The sequence below is a fragment of the Zosterops lateralis genome (assembly GCF_965231275.1).
Source record: "Zosterops lateralis genome assembly, chromosome: Z".
NCBI classification, from domain to species: Eukaryota; Metazoa; Chordata; class Aves; order Passeriformes; family Zosteropidae; genus Zosterops; species Zosterops lateralis.
Genome location: NC_139800.1, coordinates 3,923,153 through 3,935,320, shown reverse-complemented (window position 1 = coordinate 3,935,320; position 12,168 = coordinate 3,923,153). Strand labels below are relative to the sequence as shown.

The following is a 12,168-nucleotide window of genomic DNA, read 5'->3' as shown; positions in this document are numbered from 1 at the left end:
AAACCACTAAAAGCAGCTAAAATTGGAAAGTAGAAAAAAATCAGGAGAAATGACAAAAGGATAGGGGGCAAGACGGGGTTGGCCTCTGTACTTGCCACCAAGAAGATCATACACACCTGCTATGGGTAGCAACCCCATAAGGCATGTGGGTGGAAGTAAAAGCCATACCAGACCTCTGTTACTCCCATTTTTGTTGGTCACTTGCCTTTTATTACAGAGGACTACCCATGTCATGAGGGCTATCAGTCATTTTGATCAAGGAGGGCCAGGGTTTTTGCTGCCCTTAACCATGTCAACAGATACTTGTCAGGACTCATCCACATATAGTTCAAGTTGATACCATCAGATATAAAGAGAACGAGTTAAGAGAGGTTGGTTTTACTAAACACTGTATGAGTTAGTATTTTATTACCAAATGTTGTAGAGTGGTTGATGTTAAGTTAGACAATTTCAAGTAAATATAGTTAATGTTAGGTTGGTCAATTTTAAGTTTTGTAATGAAATTGGAAATGAGAATCATTTGCATGAGCCAAATAAATGAATTATCAAGAGAAAAAAAAGGGTATTGTTATGAATAAAGTTTAGTGATTGGCTCTTGCAAATGAGGAAGAATTGTTGAGTATAGCGGGGAGAAGTCTTGTTGGGGTTTATAGTTATTTTGACGTGTACTTTTGTTGTTCCAGTGTAGTTTTGAACCCTTTTCTGTTCTTCCTTCAGTATTCCCCTTCCCTTTTGTGGTTCCTGCCTGGCAGCTCTGTCTGACAGGGCTGTAAAAATGTGAGGCAGGGAGTTTATTTGCCCCTTGTAAGAGGCAGCAGAGAATGAGGGACACTTGCCACTGGAGGCCTGGCAGGGTAACATGGCACCGGGAATCAAGAGAGGAAAACTTTCCACCAATGAAAGGCCTGGAAGGATTGATTGACAGGCCTTGGGAGGAGCCAAGTATTCATATATGGGCAAAGCAATGGACTATGGGAGGGGCCAGAAGGACAGCTTATGAATATTAATGAGGCTGATGCAATCTCAGAGTATAGAAGATAGAGATACCATTTTATGAGTGGAGCTTCTGGTGGGCAGGAGGAGTCTCACCAAGCTCCCTTTGTTTTGCAATTTTAAAGGGTTCTAATTAAATTTTATTTACTCATTCCCACCTGGGTTTTGAGTTGCTTATAACAAAAATATTCAAATTTGTGTGTTACAGCAAGGGAAAGGCCCAGGAGCCTTTTCTACTTTTTCCATCTAGAGCGTGAAGACAGTCAAGGCATAAGCCCAGCAGGTCTCATATTTTAAAGTGCAGATGGAGAGGCAGAGTGGGGATCTTGACAGTGTGGCAGGGGTTGCCTTCTTGAGAGCTTAATTCCTCCAAAAAATTTGCACCCTGATATGCAGGTGTCGTAATGCTGCAAGCTCTAAGGCAGGGGAGGAACCTCTTCTTGCCAGCAGAGCCGTTCAGCTGTGTTGAATTACATTTGGAAGAAAGAGAGAAAACAGCTGAAAGTTGCTTTCTTAACCTTGGTGTTCTCTACTTGCTGGCAGAAAACAGTCACAGCCTCCCTTGAGGAGAATGCTTAGCTGTTTCAACTGCTGGAGGCATGGCTGTAGGAAAGTTGAACAAGTAGGTAGGAGTCTACCCTTACAGGTATGGGGCCAAGGACCAGCTAGAGAACCCCCAGCTAGATAATTCCAGATGTTGATTCCTATAGGGCTGTCCTTCCACATTTAGAGTGTGGTGTCTCATGGGATTTAGGGAAAGCTAACTATTCTAACTGTATTTCCTGGGCTGTCACAGGAGTCCTAGTTCTTCAAGGAGCTGGATTTCCCTTCATTTGAACTTTCCCCTTTCCCTTTGATCTTATTTTTGATATTAATCTGCTGAGGCACATCTCCTTGGTGTGGCCCTGCAGCTCAGAATAGTTGTGTGCCAGAGATGTTACAAGGACCACAGATTTCATAACTCTGGGTTTATAAGAGAAAAATGCCCAAGGTTGCTGATGCTTGGGGATTTATGCATGTGGGTGGCTGAATGAGCCAGGTCTGCAGACCAGCTTTGGAGATAGCAGCTGATAGTAGTGTAAAGACAATTGAGCATGGAGAGATGGCTGAAAGAAAACTGAGGACAGTTCTGGTGAGTTTGTAACAGCCCTGAACTCTGAACCACTGGTGGGTGTTGTGCAGCTACATAAAAGAAAATATGTGACAAGTCAAACCTTTTGCATGGCTGGTGCCAAATTATGGTAGCCCAAACCACAGATGGAAAATAGAAAGAGAAAAGAAGGATCAAAAAGGGTTTTTCCTCTTCTTAATGCAGCAGAATACTGCCACTGCTGCTTTTCAGGAGGGACCTGTAGCACTAGCAGCCATTAGAATGTCACAGAGGCATCAGGAATATCAGGAATGCTTGTGTGATTTGGTGGGTAGCTATGGGTAGGTTTCTGTTCCAGCCTAGCCCATCTTGTTCCATTTTAGGAAGTGTAGTGTGTAAGACCTTTCCAGAAGTTGCAACAAAACCTGTTACTTTCTGCCCCACTTCCTTTTAGCTGCTGGCACCCTGGGTGGCTGATCTCTCCTGTGTATTAGAGAATCAGAATCACAGGATCCTTTAGATTGGAAAAGACTTGTTACAACCATTGAGTCCAGTCTTTGACCCATCACTGTCCTTATCAACTTGACCATAGCATTAAGTGCCACATCCAGTCATTCCTTGAAACCCTCCAGGAATGGGGATTCTATCACCTCCCTGGGCAGCCCAATGCTTAACAACCCTTTCTGTAAAGTTCATTCTGATGTCGAACCTGAACCTTCACTGGCACAGCTTGGGGCTGTCTCCTGTCATTCTGCCACTTTGTACCTGGGAGAAGAGTCCAAATCCCACCTGGCTACAGCCTACTTTGAGGCAGTTGTAGAGAGCAATGAGGCCCCCCTGAGTCTCCTTTTCTCCAGGCTAAACAACCCCAGGTCCCCCAGTCACTCCTCACAGGACTTGTGTCCTGGACCTTTCCCTGCTCCGTTGTCCTTCTCTGGTCTCCCTCCAGCACCTCAATGTCTTTCTTGGAGTGAGGGACCCAAAATTGAACACGGGATTTGAGGTTCAGCCTCACCAGTGCCCAGCACAGGGGGACAATCCCTGCCCTGCTCCTGCTGCCCACACCATTGCTGCTACAGCCCAGGATGCCACTGGCCTTCTTGGCCACCTGGGCACTGCTGGCTCCTGTTCAGTCCCTGTCACCAGCACCCCCAGGGCCTTTTCCTGTGGGCAGCTTTCCAGCCCCTCTGCCCCAGCCTGTGGCACTCCTGGGCTTGTTGTGAGCCAAGGGCAGGACCCAGCCCTGGGCCTTGTTGAGCCTCCCACCATTGGCCTCAGCCCATGATCCAGCCTGTGCAGATCCCTCTGCAGAGCCTTCCTGCCCTCCAGCGCATCAACACTCACACCTGACTTAGTGTCTGTGAACTTACTGAGGATAATCCTGATCCCCTCATCCGGGTCATGTAAGTGTAAAAAGATCTCATCTTCCTGAGTGTGGTATTTTTAATGGGGAGTAGCCGCCATTCTAATGATGCACTGTAAATTGAAAGACAATGCAGATATTTTAGAACAAACCATGCATTTGTGCAGCATAAATAGCCTTGTGAGGAGTTCAGCAGGTGACTGTGTTGCATGTCTCTGTCATGTGAAATCTGTATCCTAGTAAGGAATGTGTTGGAGGATTTTGCTTTTGGCTTCTATTTTGCAACATTTAAGGCAGAGCAATTGGAATGCAGCTTTATTTGAGAGGTAAATTTAGGGAGGGAAGTCAAGCTTGTGCCTGTGATCTAAGTTCTGATTTTATCAGATGCAGACAAAAGGATCTGAGTGTCTTGCCCAGAAACAAAATATTAATGATAATTTTAAAAATTATAAAAATGAGAGTGTAGAAACTCTGAAAAGTCTTCTGCAGCATTGCAAGCACTAATGTTTTGTGTGCAAATTTGAGAAATGCTCCAGATAAACAAGGCCAGCTAATTTTTCTGCAGAAAAATCAGGTGCAGGAGGCATAAATTTATTTTGCTAATAAATAGTTCATTGATGTCAACAGAATGTCAGCAAGAACTTAATGGGGGCACTGTAATTTGGTGACCTGGAAGGGGATGATCCATGATTGCAGAAACCTTTCATTATAGCTGAAGATATGAAACAGAATTCAATTGTAAATGGCAATAATTGGTAAAACTGATTATTGGATCTAGTGTGCAGCTAACACACGGGACTGTGGACATTGTTATCATGACTCTGAAAGGATAGAATGCCACCATGTTCCTTCTACAGGTAAGTAACCAAGATACAGGTACACCAAGAGAAAGATCCAGAATAAACCTGCCTGAAAATGTCTCCTAGGGCTGTTGTTTCCTTTGTGCCTGTTGCCTGTGCTGCTTTGTGTCCATACCAATAGCTCATGGGAGCTCATCCCTGTGCTTTAAGCCACATTGTTTTTTTCTCCACAAAACAGTTGGACAACATCATGGAGAGAAGAGAACCTCCTTACAGAGAACTTGTACAAGGCAGGGTCACAGATATGCAAACTAGAGCCAGAGCTGCAGATATGTATGGATTTGGATGTTTGATTTTTTTTTTTTCCCTTTAAATGTGCATATAAGATTGTGGCACTTTTTTGTTGTGCCTGGCTTAGCAATGTAACTGATGCCAGGTAGGAGAGAGAGCTTGGGTGTGCAATAGTACCAACAAGCACCTTCTATTTTTCATGCTTGCAAATATTGCAAGGCACTGGTTGGCAGTGGAGTGGGGAAGTCATGGCTTCTTATTGAGAAGCATTCCCATCTTAGGGAATGTCAGGGAGGCAGACTTTGTCTGTGGAGAGTGCAGCCAGCTAAACCCTGGTCTGGAGGCACTCCAGAGTGGATACAGCAAGTCATGAGCAATACCTTTCTCCTCCTCCTCTTTTGCCAGTGTTGAGGGATCTTGTTCTGCCCTGTACAGGAGATAAATTTGGATATGAAGACTCAGCAAGGATTGAGGACCTTACTGCTCACAGGTAGCATGTGTGTTTCTGGGAGACCTTGGCTGTTCCTGTGGTACTTTCCCCACTGCAGCTTCTCATGTCTTGGGGCTGTTTGCCCTTCATAGAGGCATGTTCAGAAAGTGTCCTCTCACCCTCAGGACACTGGCTGGGAGGAGTCATTCTGTAGCTAGATCCTTTCTGCTTCTAGAGAGTTACAAGATACTTGACACACTGTTAGAGGTTAAAAAGTAGTAAGGGACCGCAAAGTTAGGTGATGTAAATCATTATCCTCATCAGTTGATACTCATTGAGGATTCAGAGCATTGACTTAACCTGCAGTTGGTCTTGTCTGCTGTTTTGCAGTCTGTGATGTGTGCAGGTGACAGTCTGGGACTCTGGGTAGTTGTCAATCCACTTGAGTTTCCACCAAACACTCAGCCGTGTTCAGCCTTCAAGCTGAATTTACCACTCTCTGTCCAGCGTTTTGGAGGAGTAGTAGCTCATTAGAAGGTGAAAGATAATGCCTTTTTTTTTTTCTTTTCCAGAGGGACGGATGCTCATTCAGGACATCCCTTCCATCCCCAGCAGAGGGCCCTTGGAGAGCACGTCTGAGTTGGTCGTGGACTCCGCCTACTACAGCAGTTTTTACCAGCCGTCCTTGTATCCTTGTTACAACAACCTGTACAATTACTCCCAGTACCAGATGGCAGTGGCCAGCGAGCCTTCCTCGAGTGAGACGGGGAGTACGATTGTAGGGTCGGCCATGAAGAACAGCCTTCGAAATCTCCCAGCCACGTACATGCCAAGCCAGTCAGGGAAACAGTGGCAGGTATGGTCTCCTCTTGGCTGGTTTCATGGCAGTGCAAAACCAGAATCACATCCCAGGGTGGCATTAGGACCCATTTCGAGGAAGTTAGACAAAGTGGGTGGTTGCAGTGCAGCATAACAAAAGCAATTACATAGTTGGGCAGTGATAATGGTGTGGATAAATTGCCACGAGAGCAAAGGGCGCTGACTTGATTTTATCTTCTGTGTTATGTGACAGTAGATTATGAATTGTTTTCCAGAAAAAGAGTCCAACTCAGTTGCCCCACATAACATCCTGAGAGCCTCAAGTGTAATTTCTGGGAGGCTTTGCTCTTCAGAAACATGGAGTTTTTTTCTATGTTTCACATCTGAGGTGCTGAGGTGACCCAGGAGACCAGGCTGTTGTACAGCAGATTGGTTGCTGTCAGTTAAATGTGCATATTGCCAGTTGTGTGTTCTGGTAGTGGCAGCTCCAGAGCTTGTGATTTTGACTTGTGTAGTTCAGGTTATGTGCAGTACCTGAGAGGTGCAAGCTCTTTGTACTTTGTTAGGATATAAAGCAAATCAGGCCTTCTCATGCTAGGACTTGATAATTGTAGCCTCCAGCTCAGTACCAGTCAGAAACTGGAAAAAGGAGAAATCTGGCAATGTGGGGGATTCTTGGCAAAGTGGAGACTTGTCAGTGACTCTGGGGGTGTTTGGTTTTGGACTGCAGAGATGCTTTTTTTGTCTGAGACTGAACTGGTAAGGCTGAACCCTCTGTGTGTGCCTGTATCCCTTGTGTAAGGACAGGAGAGGGCAGACCTCTTCTGTAGAGCATCACAACAGGTCAGGCTGCTTCTGCAAAGCTGTGTTGTGAAACCACTCAACCATGAAATGTCCACCAAAACCTCCTTGTGTAAGTAAACAGATAGGTCATCTTGTTTGCTGACACAGAGTTTCTCTAGCCAGGTCTCTCTGACACAGGGACCAGCTCCAAAATGTTTTCATTTTTTGATACCGAGGAGCTAAAACTAACACTGAGGTGATTACAATTACTGTAGCATTTATCACTGTTCCATGTCCCTTTTTCTGCTGTGAGTACAGCTGTATGGGATAAAGAGCTCTCTGTCTTCCTTATGCTGTGCAAGCCCATGGCTCAAGAGCTTTCTTCTCTCAGTGTGTTGATACATGAAGATAGACCTTTCCAGCTGGTGGCATCATCTCCAGCTGATGAATTCAATCACCAGGCCAAGGGGAAAATTTGTCAAGGCGAGTTACAAAATTTTGTGCATGGTGATGGGGTGAGGTGCCAAGGGCTTTTTCAACTCTTTCATCTTGGTTGATTGGGTTAGCCTAGTATAGCAGAATATTTCAGATAGAAGGTTACTTCTCAAGAATCTGCAGCACATGGCTTGCACTGATGCATGGAGACACCATCACAACACAAATGAAGGGTGGCAACATTTCCCTTGTGAAAATGTTCTTTAAGGCTGCTAGTTCCATGTTTCACTTAGCACATAGTATTTGAGGAAGAGCATATGTGAGTATGTTAAAACATGTTAAATCTTGGAATGAAGATGTGGTGTCCTCAAGGTTCTTTTGTCGTGTACTGTAGTTTATATAAAAAGTCTTGGCTTAGAGAGTCAATGTCTCACTTGTGAGATCACCCTTGTGAAACCTTTGACACCCCTTGAATAAATAAAAACAACTGCATGGTTTCCATAATTCTTCTCTTCAGGCCCTGCAGAAACCAACTTCTGTTTAAGTGCTATTCAGATTAGTGAGATCTTGAAGAGGTAAGTAAGGAAAAAACAACACGATTGTCGTCAAAAAGGACAGTTTTCCTTCCACCAGCAGGCTCAAAGCTGTGGATGTCTCTTTTGGGATATATCACTATACCATTCACCTTTATGTGAATTTCATTATCTACCACACCTAAGATGTTAATTTCTCCAGAGCAGACCTTTATCTCTCAGTGCTGTTTTGGTTAGATGTCTGAGCAGAGAGAAAGAAGGTGCTGCATTTTGCCTGCAGAATTGATGTCTCCCCAGCTTCTAAATGTCCTAAAACCAGGACCCGCTTCTCTGCAGTAGGATGTAGCTCAAGGTCAAGTGTTTTATAACTTACAAGCTGCTTCTCAGACTGATCTGCAAGTAGGTTTATTATTGCTGGAAGAGTTCTGAGTCACAGGGTTTGCATACTCTTACAAGAGCGTAACATTGCACAAATAGTCATAAAAAGTTTTAGTGAGAGGCTAGGAAACATTTGACAGCAGTGGCTGCAGTGATGCTGAGGTTGTAAAACCCTGTGTGGCACTGAAGATGGTTTGTTATAGGGGAAACAAGGTCTCAGTTGCTGCACATGGTTAAATATTGATTCTGCTCATGTGGGTTAACAGCAAGGGAAGATCACAGAAATAGCGTTAAATGGAGGATGGATAACTAATGAGCTTTTCTGTCAAGCACAGTAAGGAAGTAAAGGAGAATTTCATTCAAAGCATGGTCCTCAAAGAGGAATCAGACCTTGCTTACAACTTTAGGAGATTTTGCTGCCAAACCTGTGCGTGCTTGTCCCCCTCAGAGGAAACACGTAGCTGTTACCTACACAGGAACTTCTGCTGGGCTGCTTGTACTGACTGAATTTATTTTTTTACATGTACAGGCTTTCTTAAATCAGACTCCAGTAGGAGTGCATCTTCTTACCGGACTTGTATTGCTATAACTGTTTTGATCAAAGTCTTTGATCTTTGTTTCTTTGCTAGAATCATAGCTGGGCAGTGCCTGCTGTAACCAAATTAGGGCAGCTTGCTAAGGCTGAGGTCACAGGAGGGTTTCTTTGATGGCAGAAGTCACCAGTGTGCTCACTGGAAGGCATTCTGGTTTAAGCTGGGTAGACAAAACACTTGGCTTTTCCAGGCTCACAGATCCTACATTAACCACACAGGGAGAATTGCATATTTAAGGTAAGCTAACTTCTGGATACAGACGAGGCCTTGAGCAGCCCAGCTGTCTGCTGTTTCAGAATTTAGGGAGCAAGGGAGAGAATAGCCAGGGAGGAAACATGTGAGTGTGTGTGGGATGAGATGAGGATTAATGCATCATTGAGCATTGGCAAATAAACTGAATCACTGAATCTTTAATGTAGATTAATGTCAGATTTCATTAGTCTTTGTTCTTTGCAGAGGCTGGCGTGCTTGAATGGATTCATAAAGGTGCAAATATTTTATGTATTTCTCTGTAGGTTTTCCTCATCTATATACAGTCACACCAGAAGCTGTATCCATCATGATTTGATAAGCATAATGAAGATTATTGTTTTGCTTGAGACTCCTTTGGTCATTTATATTCTGCTGCTCCTGCAGCTCTAAGGCAGATAATCAGATATGTCTGGTGTTGCACCTGAGGAAGAGACAAGCCGAGGTTGGTAGGAAATGTAGCAGATTTGGTGGTTACTGTACCTCTCCTTTCACTCCAGTCCTGTGCAAGCATCTGGAGTCTCCCTTGAAGCTCTTGTAGTTGCTCATTACAGCGAGAATTTGTGTGCATTCCATCCAATTAACAGAAAAATCAGTTTGCCAGCATAAGTGGGTTGGTGTACTTAGTAGTTGGTGCTTTTGAAACTGGTCTCACTGCAGTAGGAGAATTTGGGGTGATTGCAGATTTTCTGTCACAGCAAAAGTAAAACCTTGATGGACACATCTGAATCTAATCAGACTTGATATTTTAAGCTCACAAATTGCTGGCATATGATGCATAGCACAAGTCTAACCTGAACTCCTTGTGAGTCAACATCATTCCCAAAAAATGTTAATACTTAGAGTTCACACAGGTAAGTCATTAAAAATCTTCAAGATGCAGAATGCGCCCCCACACTTGGGGACCACTGACTGCTTTTTCTTTGGTATTCTGGTAATTGAGGGATCCTGCTCCTGGGAAATGTTAAGGTTGGTGTAGAGGTTTTGGACGCATTTCAGAATTTCATTCTTCTCTTCTCGCTTGGCAAACCAGTATTCTCACTTTCAGAACCTCAACTTTTTTGTTCTTCCCTTACACCACTTTAGAGAAAAAATAAATACTTGCGAGAAACTGGGAAATTTTCACTTACTTTCTAATGTGGGATTTACATTTACCATCTGAAAACGAAATATTTAGTATTGCTGGTGGAGGAAACTTTTTTAAGGATTTCTCAGAAGTACTGAACTTGAAAAAATTCTCTTTTACTAAATATAGAAGAATGTGGCACTGATAGGACAGGTAGGAGTTTGAAGAATAGCCACTTGCTAGTAAAGAAAGATGGCTCTTTCCAACTTCTGCCACCTGCTTCTGCTTCCTGGCCCAGTTTTTCCTCCAAAAAGCCTGACTCTCCTATAGAAATTGCAGTCTTACTCTCCAGAAGTCAGTGTAAAATGTGTGCATGTGTGTGTAAATATATACACATTGTGCAAGTCACCCAAGACAGTCCCAATTTTATGTGTAAGCAGTGAGTTATATACTGTATTCATAACATACCCTTCACACTACAGATTTATGCTAAAAGTATCCTAATGTTTCTGACAGCTCATGTGTGACATGAATGCAATCCATATTTCTTGGAGGAGCTAATCTAAGTGGTTTATTTTCCAATACTGCTGATAGGGCTATATCTCTAGGTGTCACTGCAGTTGAGATTCTGATGGTAACATATTGTTTATGGGTCACTGCCTTTGTCTAAAAGAATAGGTTGGAACAGAATAGCAAAGGTTAATTAAGTTTGTCTATCAAGGGGGGACAGATATAGATGTGTCTTGTATTTTCTGTGCTAGAATCAAAGTAAGTCAAGGCAGGGTATCATAGACTCATTTTTTCCTGGTGCTGGAAAACATGCTTAGCTGGTTTTAGGAGTGAAACAGCTTGGGCAGCATGAGTGCAACAGTAGTTGTGAGGGGTCAGCACATGGGCAGTAACACTGCAGGGTTGGGAGAGTTGCAGGAAACCTGGTTTATAACTGCAGAAACTGAGGCAGGGGAGTGTTAAATAACTTCCCACAGTCACACAGCTCACAGATGCCTGAATTTCCATTTCATTGCTCAGTGGATGCCTTCTTGCCCATGCCAGAAACCAACCCATGAACTCTGTTATTTTCAAGCAATGACACAAATGCAATTTTATGCCCACTAAAATTGACTTTAAGGTCAAGACAGAAGGAGGAGGCTATGTTAAACTTCTGAGTTTCTCTGGTGTTGCCATAATTACTGAGTTTGGTAAGTTTGTTGCTGAGTCATGGGTGGAATAAAAGGGTGGAAATCCTGGGTAAAGCAATTTGGCCAAGATCATATGGCACACCAGTGGCAGAGCTGAAGGATTACACTTTGATCTTCTGTGTTGCTTTGGAATTTTTTCAGCCCTTGTCACCCAGGAGTAGCATCCATGGCCTCCTCCTGTTTGTCTTTCTTGGAAACAAGCCCCATAGTCAGGATCAACTGCAAAGTGTGAAGATGCTGTTAAAATAGCACTGGTGTGCTCACAAGGAAGATTGTGTGTAGCAACTTCTGCAGATAAATAATTTACACAGGTGATGTTTCAGCTAAATAAATATGTGTGAAGGGCAGGACAATTTTCTAACCTCTGAGGCTAGAGAGGTGAGTCACCACTTGTTGCCTGCCTTAACACCTTCCTGTTTCTGGTGTGGCCACCTTCTCTCCTCAGTTCCTTCTCCGTGAAGAAGATATGTGGAGGTTATGCAGCTGCTGCCAGAATCTTGGGAAGAGGAACTGGGGTCTACATACTCTTCCACCAGCTGTTGAGAAAGGTTTTTTACCGAAATGGTCTGATGCAAGAGCATTTTTATTTTCCTCGTGTTTTCCCTGGATTTTGCTGTGTATTCTGTCACTGTTGGATGTAGCTGGAGAGCTGCACTGACCATTTTGCACGGTGATGAACAAGTCCTTGTTTCCAGCTAATCTATGCAGGGGCAAACTGTAGCTGCCTCTCAGTTCCTCACAGTGCTTTTCAAGGCATAGGGAAAGAACTTCCAGTGCACTCATGGCCTTCCAATCAGGCCGTATTTATTTGTTCATGAATTGTAAGCATCTCACCATTGCGTGCAGTACATCTTTTAAAACATTCCTGAGTGTGTGCTGTGTTGTACAATTTAGGGGAACCTGTAAATGTTGCACAGGCCAACTGCTGCTCCGGTGATAAATGTCTCCCACTAAAGTGTGTGAGGTGTTTGGTGAATCCTGCAGCTGGAGCATGGCACAAGCAGTGGGTGGCTGGAAGGGAAGCAACTGAGGAGCTCAGATTTCCCTTTGCAAAGACTGTTGCATGTCTTTCCCTTCTGCAGCTCTTGCTCACCTAAAATATGCCTTGTTCTTTTGGCATGTAGCCTGCAGTGATGCAAACCATAG

At 43.8% G+C, this 12,168-nt stretch overlaps 1 protein-coding gene across 1 annotated transcript in view; it reads left to right on the top strand.

Annotated features, from left to right (window-relative positions):
- Positions 1–12,168, top strand: part of DMRT1 (doublesex and mab-3 related transcription factor 1) — a gene marked incomplete at both ends in the record, with an annotated part of 62,497 nt that overhangs the window by 21,994 nt on the left and 28,335 nt on the right. The window contains one exon of the mRNA XM_083884036.1: positions 5,540–5,823. Within this exon, the coding sequence (XP_083740162.1) occupies positions 5,540–5,823 (284 nt within the window). The remainder of the gene's footprint in view (positions 1–5,539; positions 5,824–12,168) is intronic.